At 51.6% G+C, this 23,532-nt stretch overlaps 2 protein-coding genes across 2 annotated transcripts; both read right to left on the minus strand.

Moving 5' to 3' along the window:
- Nucleotides 1-6,200: 6,200 nt before the first annotated feature.
- LOC123048246 (probable leucine-rich repeat receptor-like protein kinase At1g35710) lies at nucleotides 6,201-9,916 on the minus strand. Its single transcript, XM_044471384.1, has 2 exons — nucleotides 6,820-9,916; nucleotides 6,201-6,717 (listed from the first exon to the last, which is right to left on the minus strand). The coding sequence occupies exons 1-2, from the start codon at nucleotides 9,890-9,892 to the stop codon at nucleotides 6,365-6,367; spliced, it is 3,426 nt and encodes a 1,141-aa protein (XP_044327319.1). The 5' UTR covers nucleotides 9,893-9,916; the 3' UTR covers nucleotides 6,201-6,364.
- Nucleotides 9,917-14,480: 4,564 nt separating this feature from the next.
- LOC123051069 (1-aminocyclopropane-1-carboxylate oxidase homolog 11-like) lies at nucleotides 14,481-17,292 on the minus strand. The gene is made up of 4 exons (XM_044473825.1): nucleotides 17,221-17,292; nucleotides 16,083-16,385; nucleotides 14,976-15,269; nucleotides 14,481-14,749 (listed from the first exon to the last, which is right to left on the minus strand). The coding sequence occupies exons 1-4, from the start codon at nucleotides 17,290-17,292 to the stop codon at nucleotides 14,495-14,497; spliced, it is 924 nt and encodes a 307-aa protein (XP_044329760.1). The 3' UTR covers nucleotides 14,481-14,494.
- Nucleotides 17,293-23,532: the final 6,240 nt, after the last annotated feature.

The raw sequence follows: 23,532 nt of genomic DNA on the forward strand, positions 1-23,532 counted from the left end.
CCCGAGATGCTCCATGCCTCCACTGCTCCTCTGATGGTTGTAACTTGTAAGTAGCATGAAACCCTAGTCGTCGTGGCCTAGATCTCTGACCATGTGGCAGATCTGAGTATATCTAAAGGTAGCACGGTAGGTTTTGGGATGTTGTGTGAGGATGTGGTTGGTCAAATGTCCTTCTGGTAGTATGGTAGTTTTTACTTGACACTAGTGATGATATTGATGGTGTTGTGGTAGATCGATGCCTATGTGCTAATATTACAATTTTGCATGTTGGTTCCATGAATTTCTATGAGCTTGTAGTAGATCAGATGTTACATTGGTCATGTGTAGTATGTTAGATGCATGCTATGTGATAGTGTATTTAGCTTCATGATCTTCGGTGATGTGCAACCCATGTGTAGTATGCATGCTAAATGCATGTGTTTTGTGGCAGTGTGTTGAGCTTCATGATCCTTAGTATCATGTAGTCCATGTGTAGTATGCCAGATGCATTGTTGTTGTTCTCATTTCTACTCTTGATGATGTAGACTGAGACCTATCAACTTGTGTTGTTGTACCGCCTAAATTGCTTGTCCATATTATGTATCCCGTTGCAGTGCTCTACTGGCAAGCTGATCCTTGGCAATGCCAACCCCCAAGATTGTTGATGAGAGTAGCTGCTCCAAAGATCCTAGAGAAGGCAATTGCCTCCAAGAGGCAATTGAAGAGCAATGAAGGTTGGCGAATCCCAACCGGTGTAGCAAGCCCCGTGCAACTGCCGCCCCATCTCGAATGCAAAGGAGACGGCCGCCACCGCGCAGATCTGATTTGGTCCGACATGGGCCATAGCCACGCATCATGTCGTGACGTAGTAGACCACCGTGTGGCTGCACCACGCCCCGGCAGGCCGGATCCTCTGGCGCACAGTCTCCGGTGGCCAGGGAGGAGTCAGTCAAGGTGATGGATGGCATGGCATGTAGCAGCTGCTAGTCAAGATCAAGGAGACACACATGGGAGAGAGGAAGGCTATGGCTGGGCGGAGGAGACCCTGCCGCCGCCGCCGGCCGACCATGGGGGTCGCCACCGACGGCGGCGAGGGAGATCCGACAAGAGGAGGTCGAGAGGAGGTGGCGGCGGGGGGCCTCCGGAGTCGCCAGGTGCGACCCGGGAGGCGGTTCCTGTTTGCATGTACTAGATGAACTTTTCATCAATAATAAAGATCAAAGGGAGTGCATGAGGGGATTATATTCCTTCAATTCCAAATTTTAAGTCTCGCACAGTGCAACATTCAATTTCGGCGGTTCACACGAAAAAGACGAGGGAAGTCCTGATAAAACCCAATAACGAAAGTTAGTAGTTAATTTTTAATTAATTGATGACACAACAAGCTTATCCGCATCTTCATATACTCAGATCAGTGGTGGGAGTAGGGCCGTCGACCTGAAACCTACTCCAAGGAATCGATTTTGACGTTTTACACACAGAAAAGGACGAGGAAAATCGTGAGAAAACCCCAATAATGAAAGTCGGTTAATCCACAATTGATGACACAGGTATCTTATCCCCATCTTGAGATGGAGTGGTGGTAGCAGGACCGACCTAAAACCTACTCCATCAGGGATCAGGCCCCCCCTCGACCATACATACACACATATCCATCTGGATGCACCACCACAAGGCAACGAGACAAAAAGGAAAAGTGGAGAGTTCCTTTCGTTTGGTGGACAACGACGTCGTCCCGAATTGCTTGCCGGTGTCATCCGTCTCAGGGTAAACAACAGTTAAGTGCTTGCGTACGTGTGAGTGTGTGTGTGTCACCGGCAATGGCCTCCGGTTGGTCTGTTGGTGTGATGATAACGACGTGATTTTGCTAATTGCTATCCACATCAACAACATCCATCCATCCATCCATCCATCCTGAGCTTTCTGAATTCCCCTTTCCCTCGTCTCGTTGCCATCTTTGCCGCTGGAAACTTAGGCGCCGCGCGCTCTCCCGTCCGAGGCCTGTGTTCTCCTTTCATGGAATATGAATATCTGGCGATTACGACATTCTCCGGTAGAAATCGCGTGTAAGATTTTCAAAAAGATTGTACAAAACAATATGAGTACGAGTAGTCAACACTGTAGGTGCTATGAAAGCGAAACACGAAAAAATTCAAAGAAAAAAAGCAAAACACGGAGAAATGAGCGAAAAAGGGGAAGAAAACACTATTCATGTTTGATTTTTTTTTTCTAGACTAAGAATGCAATTTAGGTGACATTTTCAATTTACTTTTTTTTTGCGAGATTTCAATTTACTTTCTAACTGCATCGCCTCACAATCATCTATTTTTTGTAGAAATATTTGTTCAAAGACTTCTTCGCGTCGTTTCCGGGGAGTTTCCACCGAAAGGCTAATTTCTACCTGATATATGGATAGGTAGCTCCGGTTAGTGTTTGTAGAAAATTCTCATTATTCCATTGACTGAAATAATCAGAGTTCATATTTCCATAATGTTTAGGCAAGCAAATGCCTCTTGAAAACCTGTGCAGGTGATTCAAACACGGAGTTCCATTTCCAATCGCACGAGGATTTTTCTTGGAAAAGGCTCCCTTCCTAGAAAGCAAATTCACCGGATGACACGGAAGCAAGGAATGAAAATGTGCGTAGTAAATTCAAACAAATACAGGAAATCCCCACAAAAAACAAATACAGGAAATAACACATGGCCAGAACAACAAATATGACAGACTTCTGAAATAAAAAGTTGAAATAAATATTTCTCGCAATTTTTTCTTAAATAAAAAAATCTATGCAGCGGCCGGAGATTTGTCCTGGTTTTCGAAAACAAAAATTCATGTTCCCATTGAAAAAAACACACCTCAACCTTTTTTTCTTGATTCCACAAGTTAAGCCCATGCCGTGCCGAATTCGGCATGCACGGCCCAATTCCGGGCCTGCGCTTTCGAGGCTGGCCCGTCGAGCTGCCAAATTTATCCCACGTTCCAGCTACTCCCCGCTAAACATAGCGAGCTCGCCTCCATGGATCGCATGGCCGTCGTCGCCTTCGCCTTGCGCCGCTCGCCATTAAAGCCAGCCAACCACCACCCCCACCGCCTCCCCCTTCCCTCCCTCCGCCACCATGCGCGCCCCATCCCCACCCCTCCTCCTCGCCGGCGCCCTCTTACTGCTCGCCTCCGCGGCCACCGTAAACGGGGGCGACGGCCAGCAGCTCGCTCCCAATGCCGCCGCCGGGGCCGCGCAAGGCGGGGAGGACTTCCAGGAAGTCGGCCTGAAGACGTACCTGATCATCGTGTGCCGCGCCAACGGGCCCAAGGGCGGCGACGAGCTGAGGGAGTGGCACGCCTCGCTGCTGGCGTCGCTGCTCAACACCACCACCGACATGGTCCTCCGCGAGGCGCTCTCCCACGTCGGCCCGCGCCTCGTCTTCTCCTTCCAGCACGTCGTCAGCGGCTTCGCCGCCCGCCTCACGGACCGCGAGGTGGCCGAGCTCTCCAAGCTGCCCTGGTGCGTCGAGGCGCTCCCCGACGCCACCCTGCGCCTCACGACGACCTACACGCCGGAGCTGCTCGGCGTGTCCACGCCGGCCACGGGCGCGTGGAGCGTCGCCGGGAGCATGGGGGAGGGCGTCATCGTCGGGATTCTCGATAACGGCATTGACCCGCGGCACGTCTCGTTCCTGGATGATGGCATGCAGCCGCCGCCCGCCAAGTGGCGCGGCGGGTGCCACTTCGCCGGCGAGGCGCCGTGCAACAAGAAGCTCATCGGCGGGCGGTCCAGGGCCCCGCAGGAGCACGGCACGCACACCTCCGGCACCGCCGTGGGCGCGTTCGTGCGGGATGTCCAGCTGCTCGGGGCCCCGGCCGGGGCGGCGTCCGGCATGGCCCCGCGCGCGCACCTGGCCTTCTACGAGGTGTGCCTCGCCGACACCTGCTCCGCCACGGAGGTCCTCTCCGTCACGGAGAAGGGCGCGTTCCAGGACGGCGTCGACGTCATCTCCATGTCCATCGGCGACGACACGCAGAAGCCCTTCTACAAGGACCTCATCGCCGTCGGCAGCTTCTCGGCCGTCCTGTCCGGCGTCTTCGTCAGCACCAGCGCCGGGAACGCCGGCCCGCTCGAGCGCACCGTCACCAACTGCGCCCCGTGGCTGCTCACCGTCGCCGCCAGCACCATGGGCCGCCGCATGGTCTCCAGGGTGGAGCTCGGCAACGGGGTGGTGATGGAGGGCGAGAACCTGAACCCGTACGAGCTCGTCAAGGACAGGCCACTCGTCTTCATCGCGGGCATGTTCGCCGACGGCGCGCTCAGCGCCGTCGACGTCCGCGGCAAGATCGTGGCGTGCCAGCGCAAGGAGGACCCGTTCATGCTCGCGGAGATGATCCAGAAGGCGGGCGGCGCGGGGATGATCAGCTGGTCCGGCCCGAAGCGCGGCGCCGCGACCACGCCCGTGGACGACCTCACCATCGCCGCGTCGCGGGTGACGCACGCCGACGGCGAGAAGATCATAGCGTACGTCAACTCCACGCCCAACCCCACGGCCACCCTCAGTTTCGCCGGCGCCGTGCTGAACCGGGCCGCCCTGCCGGCCATCGCCGAGTACTCCTCGAGAGGGCCCTGCAACATGTCCAGCGTCGGCGTGCTGAAGCCGGACATCACCGGGCCCGGCACGGCCATCGCAGCCTCCATCCCCGGGGGCGCCAACGACACCGCGCCCACCAAGACCTTCGGCCTGCACAGCGGCACGTCCATGTCCACGCCGCACCTGTCCGGGATCGTGGCCATGATCAAGAAAGCGCGCCCGCAGTGGTCACCGGCGGCGATCAAGTCGGCGCTGATGACAACCGCCGACGTGACGCACCCGGACGGCACGCCGATCGTCGACGAGACCACCGGGAAGCCAAACTGCTTCGCCATGGGCGCCGGGTTCGTGAACCCGACGCGGGCGCTGGACCCGGGCCTCGTCTACGACCTGGCGCCGGCGGACTACATCCCCTACGTGTGCGGCCTCGGGTACAACGAGAGCGTGATGAGCGAGATCATGGCGCAGCCGCTGCAGAACGTGAGCTGCGCCAAGGCGGGGAAGATCCAGGGCAAGGACCTCAACTACCCGTCGATCATGGTGACGCTCACGCCGGGCGCGCCGGAGGTCGACGTCAAGCGCGCGGTGACCAACATCGGGGAGCCCGTGTCGGTGTACACCCTGGAGGTCGTCCCGCCGGAGGGCGTCACCGTCGAGGTGGTGCCCAACGTGCTGACCTTCGGCTTAGTAAACCAGAGGATGGAGTTCACGGTGAAGCTCAAGCGAGGCCCCAATGCCGCCGCCGCTGGCACCGCCGAGGGCAGCCTCCGGTGGGTCTCCGGCAAGCGGTCCGTGCGCAGCCCGATCGCCGTGCTCTTCGAACCACTGCCTAATAATAACTAACGAGCTAACTAGGATCGTCTTCGCCGAGCTCTCTCCTGATTTATGTATATATGCATGGAGAAGCAGCTCTGTCAGATAGGGCTTAACGATGCCATGAAAGATGACTGAAGATTGAACAGCTCAAGCCAAAATGAAAGGCAATCAAGAATTTTACAGGAAACAGTTTGATGCCGCCCCCAGAATCGGCGAAAAGAAATTCGGCATTCCAGACGGGGGCCCCGGTGCATAGATCAACACTCTGTTTTTACAGGATCAGACATGAAGCATAATTGAGGAGAATTTCATGAAGATCTTGTAGTACTCTTTTCTGTTCCAGTAAAATGCAACAGGGCACCAAACTAGTGCCACTCTGTACAACATGTATACAATATAATCACCCCTGTACCAAATGTATATACAATACAATATAATGGCACTTGTACTGCCATTTTACTTTCATTTTGTAACATTACAAACTGCTCAAGTATCCATGTTCCAGATACACTGATAATCTGATATAGTCTATAGTATGCTATCAGGACACAAACAATCTTTCCTGAATGTTCACAACAAAAGGAAGGACCTAAAGAAAGTAATTTGACTACAGAATTTAGCACTTGTCCTTTTGTCAATAACCAATGAAGAACTCACACTAACAATACATCCTCCATATAGTTATAAATTATACCATTAGTACTAACTGTAAATTGCACCTTCCATAGAAGTGCAGAGAAAGAGAGCAATTGGCATCTATTGTGGGAAGAGAAAAAACATTTGCACATAGTCTTATCAGGAAAACAGAGAATAAATAATCAATAGTAAATCAGTAAATCTCATCAACTTACACTTTTATTTCAACTAGAAATAGCACAGCCCTGTTCTTGCTAGATACAGGCCAACTACACTTTTATTCAACTAGGTAGGTAGGTAGGTAGCAAAGAAGAAACTATATGGCACGAATTCATCATCCATGGCCACGAGAACTAGTGAGTGGGAATGGTGAGGCCAGCATGCAGATAATGAACATGATCTTCAAATGCCTTACTAGCAGATAACTCGTCACTAGCACGTCGTGTTGTGGGTCTCCGTGATGGACTTGGCTCCAGGCACTGAACTGCAACACTGAGCATGTGGTATATTTCTCCCGCGGTTTCAGCATCTGGGAGCTCGAGCCTTGAGTCCAGCAGATGTTGCAGGCTCGCAGTATTATTCTTGTTGGCCTCAGAGAGGGATGAGAGCAATTCGCCTGGATGAGATCCCATAAAGAGCTCCATGACAAGCACCCCAAAGCTGTATACGTCACATTTCTCTGTCACATTTTCTGTATATGCAAGCTCTGCAATCATTGAATATTAATTAGTACTCCCTGCGTCCCATAATGTGCATTTTTTTGTTACCCGCAAAAAGAAAAGAAAAAAATGGTTTGATTTTTGTTTACCTGGGGCAAGATAACCCTTTGTCCCTGCAAGCCTTGTGATATTATTGCCATCAATATTTAGAATTTTAGCCGTACCGAAATCAGAGATGCAAGCTCTAAATTCCTGATCAAGCAAAATGTTTTTACTTGTTATATCTCTGTGGACTATTGGTGACCAACAATCATGATGCATGTAGGCCAAAGCGTGAACCACATCTAGCACAATATGTATCCGCCTTCTCCAGTCCAATTCAACTGCCCTTCCATTGATCCCCAGTGCTTCTGCCAAGTCCCCTCTCTCCATATATTCATATATAAGGAACTTTCCTTGGCTACAGGAACAATACCCAAATAGCTTTACGATGTTCCGATGCCGAATCTGCACCAATGCCTCAATTTCGCGATGGAAGAGTGACCCCTTCGCGCAACTCTCATCTTCAATAACGCACATCTTCTTCACCGCAAATATTTCTGATGTTGGAAGCCTAGCCTTGTAGACAGATCCATATCCCCCAGTTCCTATGCAATGAATCTCACTAAAATCATTGGTTGCTTCAACAATTTGTTTGAACACGTTTGCCCCATCAAAACTCCAAATAGAGAACACATTTTTTTGTGTTACTTTGTCCGTGTCAATTGCCTTGGATTTGTTCCTTTCATGTTGAAACATCAATACAAATACAACAAGAACAAGAGACATCAGCACAGGGACCACTGCTAGTACAAGTGTTTTGTATCCTTTTCTTTTCCCTTGGTTCACAGTTGTACTACTACAATGGGGGAGTCCGGTCACTACACCACATAGCATCTTATTATGCATGAACCACTTCAACGGGGCTCCTTGAAAAAGCTTACTCTCTGGGACTACTCCTTCCAATTCATTGTAAGATACATCAATGGATATCAAGCTTTCCATACTCTTAAATGATTGAGGGATGGATCCATTAAGTTCATTGTGTGAAAGATTCAAAGTATCTAGCATGATCAGGCCACTAAGTTGGCTTGGTATTGCCCCAGTAAATGAATTATCACTCAAATCCAACATGTATTGTAAGTTGTGCAACACCCCTAATGCGGTAGGGATGTTTCCTGTAAAGTTATTTCCGCTCAGGTTCAATGAGCGAAGCTCTAAACAATTCCCAATTGACCCATGTACCAAACCACTTAGGTTATTTGATGACAAATCAAATAACTGTAGACTAGATAGTGCTCCGATTTCTTGTGGTATGCTTCCATGGAGCAAATTGTCTGCGAGGTTCAACTGGAACAAGTTTTTTAGATTGCTCAGTTCAATTGGAATATATCCTTCAAGCTTGTTTGATGAGAGATCAAGTATCCCTAGCTGAGTTAGCCGCCCCATATTTATGGGTATTTCCCCCGTCAGGTTGTTGTTTGAGAGGCGTAGCATGTTAATATTTTGACTTTCCCCCCAAAGAGAACATAATTTTCCAAAGAGTTTATTCGAGCTCATATCCATATAGTTAAGACTTGGATGACCTCCCAACTCAGAAATATCTCCTTCTATTTGATTCCTTTCAAGACGAACTCTAAATAGGCTTCTACAGTGTAGCAAACTTGATGGCACTGGTCCATCCAGACTGTTATTAGATGCAGTTAAATGCCTGAGCTTGCCTCCAGAGCACAACCCAGGTGGTAGGGGACCAGAGAGATTATTATTGTCGAGTTCCAGAACTTCAAGATCCCATAAGGTGCCAATTTCTAGAGGAACATGTCCAGAGAACTGATTATCATCGAGGTGTAAGGTAGTGAGCTTTGTCAAATTTCCAAAGATATTGGGGATATAACCCGTGAGTTGGTTATCACGAAGGACCAGGATAGTTAGGTTACTGAAACTGCCAAAGTTATTGGGAATAGTACACATTAGTTTGTTTACACTAAGATCCAACCCTTCAAGATTCACTAGGTAACCTAGTTCACGAGGAATACACCCGGAAAGTGTATTGCCCCATAGATACAATTCAGTGAGGTTAACCAAACTCCCAAAGGTATTAGGTATGGAGCCGTTGAAATTGTTGGAGCTAAGAGCCAACTTTTTAAGATTCACCATGTAACCTAGTTCTCGAGGTATACACCCAGAAAGTTGGTTACCCGATAGGTACAAGCTAGTGAGGTTTGTTAAATTTAAGAAGGTACTAGGGATGGAATCAACAAGTTTGTTGTTTTCAAGGTACAACTCTTTTAGATTCAACAAGTAACCTAGCTCTGGAGGAATGCATCCGGAAAGTTGGTTATCCGCTAGGGACAAGAGTGTGAGGTTGATCATGCCTCCCAAGGTACCGGGGATGAAACCCATCAATTTGTTGCGGGAGAGAACCAACTCCTTTAGATTCACAAGGTACCCTAGCTCTCGAGGAGGATATCCAGATAATTGGTTACCATAAAGGTACAAGACAGTGAGTTTAGTGAGATTCCCTAAATTACTTGGAATGGGGCCTGTGAGGTTGTTGTTGGCAATATGTACCCTGAGCAGCTTCTTTAGGTAGCCTAGTTCAGTCGGGATGGGACCAGACAAGTGATTGGCAGACAAGTCCAGCTTCACAAGTCCCGCTAGTTGTCCTATTTGGCTTGGTATTTCACCGGAGAGTTCATTCTCCTGGAGCATTAAGCAGCGTAGGTTTCTCAAGGATGCAAGAGCAGGTGGTAAAGGGCCCCTTATCTGATTGCGTTGAAGAAGCAGGAACCGGAGCTCTCTGAGTGACCCGATGCTCGACGGGATCCTCCCGGTGAGCCTGTTGCGCGAGAGCTGGATGCTCGTCAAGGTCGCCAACGCCGTGAAGTTGAGGGCGTCGAGCTCCCCCTGCAGCCGCAGCCCCGGCAGAGAGATCTTGGTGACCACCTCTTGGTGCATTGCTCCATCCTTGCCGCATGTGATGCCATGCCAGCTGCATGGCCATGTATTGTGGTGCCCCCTTCCCCACGATCCCAGCTGGGCTGGGTGGCCTTCTAGCGTGGCTTTCCAGGCAAGGAGCGCTCCTGCTTGTTCTTGCAGGGATGGCACTGCCTTGGCCGGGGCAAACGTGGCTAGCAGGAGACTGCAGAGTGAGATGAAGGGTAGGCAATGGGAAGTCTTCATGACTATTCCTTGGCTGTGGTAGGATCTTGGCTCTGTGTGTTCACCTATATACGCTAAGTTGGTAACTCTCAGCCCAGGTAGGTATACCGTTCATTTGCCTCCGCGTACGACTGGAAAGGGTCCTAATTTTAGTGAAAAATATGTAATAATATCGCCTCGTTCTAGCCTGGAAACCGTGTCCACGTAAATTCTGGTTCTAGATGTTCTTTGTAAATAATTTATGTCGCCTCGTGTTAGCATGGAACCGAGGCAAAGGTCTGCAAAGTAAAGCAGAGCAGTGAGCTTTGGGGAGTTTATATATAAATACAAAGAAAAAAGGCGATGGACGTGTTTCCTTTTCCTTTGTCGTCATTGACTGGTGAGAAAAGGTGAGCATGGGATTCAACGAAAGGATCTTTCCGTGCTCCTCATTTCAAGGGGGGCAATGACTGGTACAAGTGCACTAAGCTTGAACCATCTCTACAAAACTTGAGTGCGCTCGTCCCTAACTGTGACCTCATGTTGACCGCACCGCACTTGATGCTACAGTTTTTTTTTTTTAAAGGGTGGAAGACCCCCGGCCTCTGCATCTGGGAGACCTCCGGCCTAAAGAGGGACTACGACGCAAAATCGCCATCATCGCTCGATCCCAAGGAGATCCAGGGTTTCCCCTGGAGTTGCCCGCGCTGTCAAGGACCAGACAAGGGTAGAATCCCGGCGGATCTGCCCAGCTGCCGACGAGACGCATCCGCCACCGTGCCGACGTCAGACCAGCGATCAAGGCCCACGCTTGGGCATAGATCCGGCCGCGACCCGATCCGGTCACGCCGCCGCCGTCCCTGGCGACCGCGACGCACCAGATCACGAGGCCTCCTGCCGCGGGGGAGCGAAGTCGCCGAGGCGCCGCCACCACCTGCCGTGGCGTCCGGCCCGCCGCCACGCTCCGGCCCGGGGGCACCGGCCGGCGCCAGCCCCACGCGAGCGAGAGGGCCCGAGTCCCCGCCGCCGTCGGCGACGACCAGGCTTCGCCTGGCCGCGCCCTTGGGCGATGGCGAGGGAGGAGGAGGAGGAGTGGGGGAGGGCCGGCCGACGGGATCTGGGGCCCTCCCGGCCGCCCACGCGGGGGGCGACTCGGGTGGAGGAGGAGATGCTACAGCTCTACATGCATATATCACGGATTATCGCGTTGCCCGGAGTTAGAGCATCTTAAGCCGGACCTCTTAAATCCGTCTCGAACGTTCGGTCACAAAAAAGTGATCCAACTGGACCTCCCGAACCACGGAAAAATGCTGGGCTAACCGGCACCCTTCATATCCAGCCCAAATGTAGGGCGGATATGAGGCTGCCGGGCGCGTCTGCCACGTCCGCCCGACACACCACTGTCCCACCCTGACCCCACAAAATCCCTCTTCGGAGCAAACCCTAGGCTCATTTTACTCCGCCCCATTCTGCTCCCGAACGCTCCCCTTTCCCCAATCTGTCCAATCTCGATCGCCGGCGACCATGTCCAGCACCGGCAACCAGTTCGACAAGATATTCGGAGACGAGGACGAGTTGGCGCTCCGTATCGTGCTGGAGCGCTCGCGGGGTCGATACGGGCGGCAGCTCCGGTTCAGATGCGACGCCACCTATCGCCCGTCGCCGATCCTTCCCGCCCCGCGTGTGGATCTGCGAGGGCAGCCCAATTGGCGTCGCCCGCCCAACAGCCTCCTCCACCTCCGGCTGCTGCTCCACACGGGCAGTGGTGGGTTCTAGTGCCCGCTCCGCCGGCGCCGCGAATGCGGACTCTGGAGTTGGAGGCATGCGCTGCCCGCCGTGAGAGGCAGAGTGCATGGGAGATGGGGGTCGCGTTCGACGCGGGTGCGCAGTCCGCCTGTCGCCGCCACATGATGCCGATGCCTGAAGAGGAGGAGCGTCTCCTTGAGTGGGTGTACCTTCGGTCACTTACCATGGCGGAGATGGACGCCCGGCGGCTCCGGAGAATCAGCGCTAAGCAGCTTTGGCTCGGCATTGAGTAGTCCGAGCAGGAGGCGGCGTAGGCAGCGGCGGAGGCGGTGAGGGTGGCCAAGCTCAAGCGTAAGCAGGACCACATAGTCCGGCGCTTGAAGGGCTACATTATCATCTCCGAATCCTCCTCCTCCGACGGGTCCGACACGGATGGCTCCGACATTGACCCACCTCCTGCCGCGAACGCCTGCGACAGCGCCGACGACCGGAAGGGTAAAGGGCCGGCGAGGAAGTGGTGAATTCCAGCCTTCTTCGTGTTTATATAATCTAGCTCCTATCTAGTTAGCATTTGCCGGACGATTGAACTGTGTGAATTATGCCCGTTTGGTGATCTTTTGACGATGTTATGTGAATTATGCCCATTTGCTACCGATTTATGTCATTTTGCTGTTGATTTTGGCCGATTGATGATCTATGTAGTATGTTGCATAATTTCGTATAGATATAGGGTGCCGGATATGAGATGCACGGCTATGGAGGCGTGAATTTAGGGACTGTTCGGTCACTATCCGTGGACGCACCCGGGCACGTCCACGGACGTATAGGGTGCCGAATTTGACAAGTCCGCCTTTAGATGCTCTTAAGGAGAGAAATAATCAAATTCTAGCAAAGCTTGAGTAATATTACTATTATAAAGGATGACGGATGACCCGCCTCCCTGGTCTCATGGCGGGAGAATAGAAATAATCCAATTCTAGCAAAGGTTGAGCAATAGTTTTCTCGCTCCCGATGTCACCATGGTAGAGAAAGCCCGGGAGAAGTTGCTCGCTCACGTGGTGGCGGCACTCAGGGGCGACAAGGGCGACCTCAAGATGTACCTGATCATCGTGTCCCATGCCAACAGGCGCATCGAGAGCGGCGAGGAGCTGAAGCTGTGGCATGCCTCGCTGCTGGCGTCGTGCTCAACACCACCGCCGCCATGTTGCTCCTCGAGGCGTTCCCCCACATCGGCCCGCGGCTTGTTTTCTCCTTCTAGCACGTCGTCAGCAGCTTCGTGGGCTAGCTCACGGACCACGAGGTGCCCATGCTCTGCAGGCTGCCCTGGTGCGTTGAGGCGCTGCCCGATGCGGCCCTGCGCCTCATGACGACCTACACGTCGGAGCTGCTCAAGTTGTCCGCGCCAGCGACGGGGGCGTGGAGCGTGGCGGGAGCATGGGGGAGGGCGTCATTGTGGGCATCCTCGACAACGACATCAACCCATGTCATGTGTCCTTCCTCGACGATGACATGCCGCCGCCGGCCAAGTGGCACATGGGTGCCACTTCACCGGTGAGGCATCGTGCAACAAGAAGCTGATCGACGGGCAGTCCAGGGGCCCACAGGAGCACGACAAGCACACCTCTGGCACCATCGCCAGGAGGGGGGCGGGTTGGTGCGGGACGTCGAGCTGTTTGGGGCCCAGGCCAGGACGGCGTCCGTCATGGTGCCACGCGCGCACCTGGCATGCTACGAGGTGTGCCTCGCTAACACCTGCTCGGCCACAGAGGTCCTCTTTGTCATGCAGATGGGCGCGTTCCAGGATAGCGTCGAAGTTATCTCCATGTCCCTCGGCGACGACATGGAGACGAGAAAGCCGTTCTACAAGGACCTCATCGTCGTTGGCAGTTTCCCAACCGTCATGTCTGACCTCTTCGTCGGCACCAACACCGTGAACGCTAGCTCGCTCGAGCGCACCCTCACAAAATGCGCTCTGTGGCTGCTCACCGTCGCCGCCAGCACCATGGGCCGCCGCCTCATCTCCAGAGTGGAGCTCGGCAATGGGATGGTGCTTGACGTCGAGAACCTCAAGTGGTACAAGCGTGTCAGGGACAACCCTTTTCCCCTTCATCTTCATCGCGGGAATGTTTGCCGACGGCGTGCTCAACACCGTAGACGTCCGCAGCAAGATCGTGGCGTGCCAGCGCAAGGAGGACCCCATCATGCTCTCGGAGATGATCCAGAAGGCGGGCGGCGTGGGCATGGTCAGTTGGTCGCCGCGTCGCGCATGACGCACGCCGACGGTGAGATGATCATGGCGTACATCAACTCCACGCCCAACGTGCTGGCCTTCGGTTTAATGCGCCAGAGGATTGAGTTCACGGTGAAGCTCAAGAGAGGCGCCAGCCGCCAATGGCACCGCGGAGGGCAGCCTCCGGTGGGTCTCCGACAAGCGCTCCGTGCACAGCCTAATCGCCGTGCTCTTCGAACCATTGCCCAACAACTGATTAGGACCATCTTCCCAGCAAGAGCTCTTTTCTGGTTTATATGGAGTAGCAGCTGTTTCAGATAGGCAAGATAACTAAAGATTGAACAGTTTGGCAAGGGCAAGTCCTATGATGCTGAACACCTCAAACAAAAGGAATGCAATCAAGAATTCTACATGAAACAGTTCGATGCTCGCTGCCCCGCCCGCCCGCAGGTGCATAGATCCAACCTTTGTTTTTATATGATCTGACATGGATCATAATTAAGGGGAAGAAGATCACAAACCATGGAACAAAGTTGAATTTCTTCTGTTCCACTAAAATACACCAGGAGATGAAATGAAACTTGTGGTGCACTCCTGTACCATTTGAGCTGTACATAATATTCTAGCACTTGTGCTACCATTTTACTGCACAAACTCACCTTCACAATTCACAACCGGAAATCAGAGATAGCAGTTTTCGCATCTAACCCGATGGAGTAGTAATGTTTGATGTAATCTCTGACGAGGGTCTCCCTGTACAATGGCCGGTTCTCATCGGACAACATCTCCTTGATCAGACCGTACATTCTCATAGAGGCAGGGTGGAAATGCGTGCTGAAGAAGCACGTGATTGAGACCCTCGGCGCGGCGTTCTTCGCCACCACCCTATGGTCCACGCTCCTGAACCCATCGTTGGAGATCGACTGGACATTTTGAACAAAAGAGTCAGTTCCACACGACGCGAGTTACTGATCAATGCTCGCCTTCAGTGGGGGAGCTAGCGGGGAACCAAGGGGGGGGGGGGGGGGGCAAATAGAAAATATGCACCTTGGGGGGGGGGCGGGCAAATGACAACAATCTTTTAATTTAAGGCTCTTAACGCCACTGCTCGCCTTGAATGAATAATTCTGCTTCGAATGTTCAGTGTACCCGTAGGAGATCGCCGATGTTGACAATGAACGCTCCCGGTGTCGGTGTGACGTCTATCCACCGGTCCTCATGGAGGAACTGTAGGCCACCAATTTCGTCTTGGAGAAGTATGGTGAGGAAGCCAGAGTCTGAATGCCGGCTTGTCCCGATGGCAAGTTCAGGCTGGGGGCACGGAAGGTAATAGTGGCAGAATATGATCTGTCCTTGGTTGCACTCTATATCAGTTAAGTAGCTCGGTTTGAGCCCAAGAGCTTCCGAGAGCAGCTCAAATAAAGTGCTCCCCAAATTCTTCACCTGTTTGGCGTATTCAAACAGAGCATCGCTGTGAATCAACTATTGAGTGTCTTTTTTAGAACATGTGATTTAAGTAACCTTTCCTGAATATTCACAAAAAAGACCTATAGAAAGTAATTTGACTACAGAATTTAGCTCTTGTCATTTTGTCAATAACCAAGGAATAACTTATACTAACAATATACCCTCCATATACCCTCCATATAGGTATAAATTATAACGTTACTACTAACTGTAAATCGCTCCTGTCAGAATAACGCAGAGAAAGAGAGCAACTGGTATCTATTGTTGGGAAGAAAAAAAATACATTTTGCACATAGTCTATCATCAGGAAAACCGAAAATAAATAATCAATAGTAAATCAGTAAATCTCATGAACTTACTATGGTTCAACAAGAAATTTCATTTCAATTAGAAATAGCACAGTCCCATTCTTAAGCATTAACAGAACATGTAAAGTGGTTCCATTCCCATCAGTATGGTGGTTCCCTTCCAACTTCAATTCCAAAACAATGACATTTGTTCAGTTAGTAGTTGGGCAAAATGAATATTATCAACATTTGGTTGGTTTGGTATAAATTATCAGCCTATCAGAACAGATTTGTGTGTAGTTTACATGCTTCTTAAAAGAAAAACATCAAAATGAAAATATGTCACAAATTCAATTGACCATCGCCATATGATTTGGTGTCAAACTGAAGTCATTTATCTATGTATACATAAATAGAGTAGTTTGAAATACTGGTTGAGAAGTCGAGGTAAAATTTTCAATGCTTCCTTCGAATCTGGCAGAATCGTCTGGCTCGCAAACACCAGCTGGAATAGGGGACGCTCGATGGACTCGTCGGGGTCTGTGCCAACGATCACCGCGGCTGCACCTTCACCGAAGAGCGCCCGACCAACCAGCGTGTCGAGGTGGGACTCGTGCGGGCCACGGAAGGTCACCGCGGTGATCTCCGAGCAGACCACCAGCACGCGCGCGCCGCAATTGTTCTCAGCGAGGTCTTTGGCTAGGCGAAGCTCCGTGCCGCCGACATTGTACCTTAAATGCCTGTTAGCAACCTCTTGGGCTTGTTTACTAATGTCCTTCAGGGCATCAGCGATCTCATGGCGAGCCTACCCCTTGATGAACAATCCAGCCATCTTCTTTGTGAGCTGCTTGAGCTTGTTCAGAGTTGGTTGTAGGCTTGGAGTCTTCATCGACACACACCAGGAACTTATCGACGACGTCCTCTGATGTTTACTATGCAACTTTATTCTTGTAGACTCGTGCTGGGCCTCCAAGCTCAGAGTTTTGTAGAACAGTAGCAATTTTCCCTCAAGTGGATGACCTAAGGATTATCAATCCGTGGGAGGTGTAGGATGAAGATGGTCTCTCTCGAACAACCCTGCAACCAAATACAAGAAATCTCTTGTGTCCCCAACACACTCAATACAATGGCAAATTGTATAGGTGCACTAGTTCGGGTGTAATATTGATGGTAGAAATATATTTTTATAATCTGAATAAATAAAAACAGCAAGGTAGCAAATAGTAAACGGGCACAAAAATGGTGTTGCAATGCTTGAAAATGAGGCCTAGGGTCCGTACTTTCGCTAGTGCAATCTCTCAACAATGCTAATATAATTAGATCATATAACCATCCCTCAAAGTGCGATGAAGAATCACTCCAAAATTCCTATCTAGCGGAGAATATAATGATAAATTGTTTGTAGGGTACAAAACCACCTCAAAGCTATTCTTTCCGTTCGATCTATTCAAGAGTTCATACTAAAATAACACAAAGCTATTCTTTCCGTTCGATCTATCCTATAGTTCGTACTAAAATAACACCAAAAACAATTCATATTCATAATACTCAATCCAACACAAAAAACTTCGAAGAGTGCCCCAAGATATCTACTGGAGAAACAAAGACAAGAAAGGGCATCAACCCTATGCATAGATTACCCCAATGTCACCTCGGGAATCCACGAGTTGAGTGCCAAAACATATATCAAGTGAATCAATACGATACCCCATTGTCACCACGAGTATTCAATTGCAAGACATATACCAAGTGTTCTCAAATCCATAAAAGTATTCAATCCGATAACAACAAAATCTCAAAGGGAAAGACTCAATTCATCACAACGAGATAGAGAGGGGAAAACACCATATGATTCAACTACATTAACAAAGCCCGCTATACATCAAGATCGTGACATCTCAAGAACACGAGAGAGCGAGAGTGAGATTAAACACATAACTACTGGTACAAACCCTCAGCCCCGAGGGTGGACTACTCCCTCCTCATCATGGTGGTGGCCGGGATGATGAAGATGGCCACCGGAGATGATCCCCCCCTCCTGCAGGGTGCCGAAACAGGGTCTAGATTGGATCTCGTGGATACAGAGGCCTTGCGGCGGCGGAATGTAACACCCCGCATGTAACTTGCCATATTTGTAACTCCGACTCTTGCCATTTCCGGCTATGTGTTATGTTTTTCCCTCCGTTGTCGGGTTTTGTCTTTCGTTTTGTATTTTGTCATGTCATGCATTTTCATATCATGTCATCATGCGCATTGCATTTGCATACGTGTTCGTCTCATGCATCCGAGCATTTTCCCCGTTGTCCGTTTTCCAATCCGGCGCTACTATCTCCTCCGGTGCACCCCTCTAGTTTTCTTTCGTGTGCGTGTGTCAAACTTTCTCGGAATGGACCGAGGCTTGTCAAGTGGCCTTAATATACCACCCGGAGTCTACCGGTCAAGTTTCGTTCCATTCGGAGGTCGTTTGGTACTCCAACGGTTAACCGGGCATCCGCAAGTCCATTTGAGTGTCCAGCAAAAACCCCCTCTAAAACCAGCCCAAAACCCACCAAACTCTCTTCCATGCTCTAGGTCGTTCGATCACGATCGTGTGGGCGAAAACCGCACCTCATTTAGAGCCTCCTAGCTCCCTCTACCTATTTATATGTGTGCATCCCGAAAAACGGAATCGCAGACGAACCCTAGCGTCCTCCACCTCGCGCCGCCGGACAACGTCCGCCCGCGCCGGCGGACGAATCGCAGCGCGCCACGTGTCGCCGCCGGATCCTCCACTGCCGCGGCCCGCGAGCCCGTCGCGGGCCCGCCGGCCCGCACCGCCACCGCGCGTGCCCGCCGGCCCGCACCGCCACCGCGCGTGCCCGCCGCCACCTCGCCTTCCGTGCGCGTCGCCGGAGTTCGCCGCCGTCCGCCGCCTCCGGCCGGAGCTGCGCCACCCCGCCGCCGGCCGGCTCCGCCGCGGCTCGCCGCCCGCCGCCGCTCGCCCTCCCCGCCGGCGCCGCGCCACCGCCGGCCCCGCCGGCCATCTCCTCCTCCTCCGGCCGCTCCGGCCACCGGAGCCCCGAGCCCGAGCCCGAGCTCATGTAGCCTTCGCTCGATCCAGATCCAACTGCCGTACGTCGACTTTCCCTCGACCTCGTTTTTTTTCTCTAAGTCTCCAGATTTCATCAGCATGTGCCTCTGTTCGTGATGCGGTAACTTCTTGCATGTAGCTCTGATTCGCGCGTGTAATATGTAAAATTGTTCGTCTCATGATGCTCTTCATTTTGTTCAATTGCACCGTGTTCATTAGAGGTCATCTTGATGCCCAAATCTTCATTGGAAGAGGGCTAGTTGCTGTTAACTCTGGTTTTTATCAGAACTTGGAGATTTGTCATTTTCGTATCATTTAATCTGTGCATCTTTTGAGCATGAGCTCTACATGTGTTTTGAAGTATGCCATGCCATCTTTCCAGTGGTGTAGTCCTTGTATTTTTGTGATCTCTGTGGTGACTACCACAAGCATGCAAAGTAGGCCCCGTAATATTTCTGAGTTCAGGGACTTAGTGATTTCTTTAAGTCCTCGTCAGCTGTAATTTTGTTGCCATGTAAACTTGATGTTACAGAGAGATCCATGAATATTTTGGAGATATTCAGTAAGGATGATTTGTAGATATAGTTGTAATTGATCCATTCCTGCAATTATGTGCAATTATGGAGTGCCATAGCATGACTCAATCTTGCTCTACTTTTGCTATAAAATATTTCTGGCAGATTCTTAACATGATATGCAATTTTGCCAAGCTTATTGTATTTGATCCATACATGCTATGCAATTGTTCTTTCCATGGATAGCTTCATAAACATGCCATCTTTCTGTAGGTGTGCTTGGTTTGTAGTGAATTGCTCTGTAGTGAGTGAATTAAGCTCACAAAGAGACCTACATATTATTATTTCTGCCATGCTCTGTTTTCTGCTAAGTCTGAAACCTGATAACGAAACTTGCTATGTTTACATGCTTGCCATCATATCTTCTGGTCCTTTTTGGCTTATGGTCAGTAAGGGACTTTTGTCATGTGCATTTAGTAGAACACTACCATGCCTTGTGTTGCTATGCTAAGTTCCTGTAGCATGTTGATTTCATGCTCTGAACATAGCTACCTGATGCTGATTCCTGCCATGTCCAGTTTTTCACTAAGTCTGTGATCCTGTAATCTTTTGCACTTTTGCCATGCTTGTTTGAGCTTGATATGTTGTGAACTAGTCGTAGCTTAGTGTTCATCTTTTGTCAAGCATCTCCTTTAGATTACTGTCATATGCTTTGTTACTATATTGGGGTGCTGTAGTATTGTTGCTTGTTGCATTTTAAGTGCTATCATGCTGTTAATCACATATTCTTGTCATTCTTGTTTTGCTTGCCATTTGCAAACCGTGCATCCGATTCCGGTGATCTTTATATCGATTTCGACCGAAATCATCTCATCTTTCCAGTAGCATGCTTGGTTTGCCAAGTTACTGCCATGTTCATCATTTTCCTTCCGGAGCACGCACATGCATCGCATATCATATCTTGCATATCATACATGTTTTGCATCATGTTGCTTGCGCATTTCTCGTTGTTGATTGTGGTTCCGTTTGTTTGTGTTCTTGTCTTGGGTAGAGCCGGGAGACGAGTTCGTGAACGAGGAACCTGTCGAGTACTGTTGAGGATATAGACCTTAGAGTCACCCGCCAGGAGGGGCCGGGTTACTCGTAGGGTCGTTGCCAGAAGCCCGGAGCCAAATTTCAAGATAATGGGCCGGAGGTGGGCTGAGACCCGGATATGGCTTAAAGCCCGTAGTTACAATCATTGTTATAGTAGACTTGTAGTGTAAGGCAAGTATTGTTAGAGTCCGAGCCGGACGCTCTTATGAGCCGGCCGGGACTCTAAGGGCTGCTGGGCGTCAGCTTCCCTATATAAAGGAAGGACCCGGCAGCGGTTCAAGGGCGACAACAATCTCATCGAGAGCCGGGCATAGCTGTTTAGCTCCCTGGCGATCGTAACCCTAATCAATAACACCTCGAACTGGACGTGGGCTTTTACCTTCACCGTAAGGGGCCGAACCAGTATAAACCCTCGTGTTCCTTGTCCCGCATAACCCCTTCAAGATTCCTAGTTGCGATGGCTCCACGACTAAGTCCTAGCCCAAGGACATCTGCTGTGACAATTCCACGACAGTTGGCGCCCACCGTGGGGCCAGCGCACGGTGGATTTGAATTCTTGAAGGGCAGCTTCGAAGGGCTCAAGGGATACGCTGTGGGCCGGATGACCAAGAGCCGTCGCGGCAAGCTCTACATCAATGATGCGGACTGGGGCCCCAACGCCGGCTCAATTGAGTACGGGTACCGGGTCCCCTTTGGCGGAATTCATGTCTTCATTGGCAAGATTGGTGAGCCGGGCCCCGAGCCGGATCTCCGCGCCGATCTCATCGAAATAGCTCAGCGCGCACGACCCGCCCGGGCCCGGCCTGCCTTACGGCGCACTTTTGTGGGATGCATCCATGGAGGGCCCTCTGATCCATCCGGGTCTGGTGATGAGGCGGCCGCCGGCTCTGACGGCGAGTCGGCCACTGATGAATCAAACTCGTTGTACCAACTTCAAGATGGCAGGTTCATGGGCTGTTCCAACGGCGACAGTATTCTGGACCTTTTTGAGCCGCCAAGTCAGGTTGGAGTTTTTATGGCTGGTGCGTAGCCTGTTCAGAACCCCGCCGCCGGATCGGGAAACCCGGTGCCTTCCCCGGCTCAGGTGCTGATGGATCTCACGGACAAGATGACGGCCCTGTTAACTGCCACGGTTGACCCGGCAGATCAAGCTCAGCATGATGCGGAGGTGGCACAGTTAAAATTGGATCTGATAAAAGCTAAAGAGGATCTTGCAGCGGAAGGGATCAGGTTGGCTGCGGAGCGGGCGGCTCTCGACGCCCGGACTCAGCTGATTCAACCGCAGTCCTTCCAACTCACGATGGATCAGAACGCGGCCAATGAGGTCATGAGAAGGAGGCATCAGAAGGACCAATCTCGACTCCCACCGGTTTACGATCCACGCAATCTCTTCAACACGCCGGGTGCAGGGTCTAGTAACCTGCCAGGGGTCACTGCGCCCGGGTCGGGACCCCTTATTCAGCCACGGGTGATGGGGCCTCCCCAGGTGCCCCCTCCCCCGCCTCAGTATGTGCCAATACCCCCGGGGCATTATGATAACCCGCTGGAGAACATGGTGGCGGCGGCAGCACGACTGGCGGCTCTCCCCGCGGACGGCGACTCTCCGGCGGCCATCGAAACCCGCCGGGTTAGGGAACTCCTGCAGACGGCTCTGGCACAGCAAGAGGCGTACTCCTACAGCCGGGACAGGATCCACTCGACCCCTCGTCCAGGCCAGAGCCCGAGTTACAGCCGGCACATGGTCTCAGCAACCGGCTCAAGTAATGTCCGACGCCATGATCCGCCCCCTGACCATGGCCCGGTTCATAATGGAGCCTTTTACGCAGCAGCCCAAGCACGACAAGAGGCGGAGCAGGCGCCTCAATTGACGGTTTACCAGACCCCCCCGGCGTATCCAACGACTTCCGTTGATGTGGGTATTTCTACCAGAACCGGGGGTGTCCCTTGTTTGGTGCCAGCCATCCGTAATGAACGTCTACCTAAGGACTTCAAGGGCCCTAGGAAGGTGCCTAACTATACAGCAGACTTACAGCCTGCAGCCTGGATTGAGAGCTATGAGATGGCTATGGAATTGCTAGAGGTCAGTGAGGCGGCCATGGCCAAATATTTCACCATGATGTTAGATGGAACTGCCCGCACGTGGTTGAAAGGGCTGCCACCGAACTCCATTGGGTCTTGGGCCGAGCTGAAAGCCCGGTTCATTCAAAACTTCAAAGATACCTGTAGGCAGTCTATGTCAATTGTGGATTTGACTAACTGTAAGCAGCAGGAGGGTGAATCCACGACCCATTGGGTTCGCCGGGTCAAGGAGATCATACATTCATCGGATAAGATGGATGCCGGTTCTGCAGTCTTAATGTTGGAACAAAACTGTCGCTTTGTGCCCCTAAAGATGAAACTTGGGCGGCTTAAACGGGACTGCACTGATATGGGTACACTAATGGCGGCTCTTGTCAAGTACGCCGATTCTGATGGTACCAAGGATCCCCCTTCAGATGATGAAAGGACAGGGAAGGGAAAGAAGAATGGCAATGGCAAGGGTCCTCAGTTTAACCCGGGGAATCAAGGAGGAGGCAAGCGCAAGGCCGATGGCAGCCTGGAGTTCGTAGCCAACACCCAAGGTAACAACTAGCGACGCAAGGGGAGACCCCCTCCCCGAGGCGGCGGGTCAGGACCTTCTCTGGAGCAACTGTTGAATGAACCTTGTCCGAGACACGGCTCTAGAGAGAAGCCAGCGACTCATCTATGGAAGGATTGTGCCATCATGAAGGCCTTTAAAAACTACAATGGCCCGGGCGGCGGCTGAGGTGCCGGCGGCTTAGGCGCTGGCGGCTTTCATGGCCCGGGGGGCGGCTCAAATTCCGGTCCTCAGAACGGTCAAGGGGGCTTTAATCAACAGTCTAGTCAGGGTCATCAACAGCAGCAGGGGGGTTATCAGACCAACCCAAGGCAGCTCAGCGGTGGACAGTATCATGTGTTTACCACTAGTTTGTGCAAACGAGATCAGAAGCTTCACAAGAGGACTGTGAATGCTGTTGAACCGGCAGTTCCACGCTACTTGCGGTGGTCCGAGCAGCCTATAGTGTGGAGCAGGGAGGATCACCCTCCCCGGGTGGATAACCCGGGCCACTTGGCCTTGGTGGTGGCTCCTCAGGTGGGAGGCTATAAGTTCACAAAGGTACTCATGGATGGAGGCAGCAGCATCAACATCCTCTATTATGAGACTTTTCGCCGTATGGGGTTGGTTGATAAGAACCTCAGTCAGTCAAACA

Source organism: Triticum aestivum, chromosome 2D (assembly GCF_018294505.1).
Source record: "Triticum aestivum cultivar Chinese Spring chromosome 2D, IWGSC CS RefSeq v2.1, whole genome shotgun sequence".
In the NCBI taxonomy this organism is placed as follows: Eukaryota; Viridiplantae; Streptophyta; class Magnoliopsida; order Poales; family Poaceae; genus Triticum; species Triticum aestivum.

Coding starts and splice junctions, on each gene's coding strand:
- LOC123048246 (XM_044471384.1), bottom strand. CDS start 9,892: ATGAAGACTTCCCATTGCCTACCCTTCATCTCACTCTGCAGTCTCCTG. Junction 6,718..6,819: donor AAAGGGTTATCTTGCCCCAG/GTAAACAAAAAT, acceptor CAATGATTGCAG/AGCTTGCATATACAGAAAAT.
- LOC123051069 (XM_044473825.1), bottom strand. CDS start 17,292: ATGGGGTATCGTATTGATTCACTTGATATATGTTTTGGCACTCAACTC. Junction 16,386..17,220: donor ATTCCCGAGGTGACATTGGG/GTAATCTATGCA, acceptor ATCAAGGGGTAG/GCTCGCCATGAGATCGCTGA. Junction 15,270..16,082: donor AGCGTCCCCTATTCCAGCTG/GTGTTTGCGAGC, acceptor TACGCCAAACAG/GTGAAGAATTTGGGGAGCAC.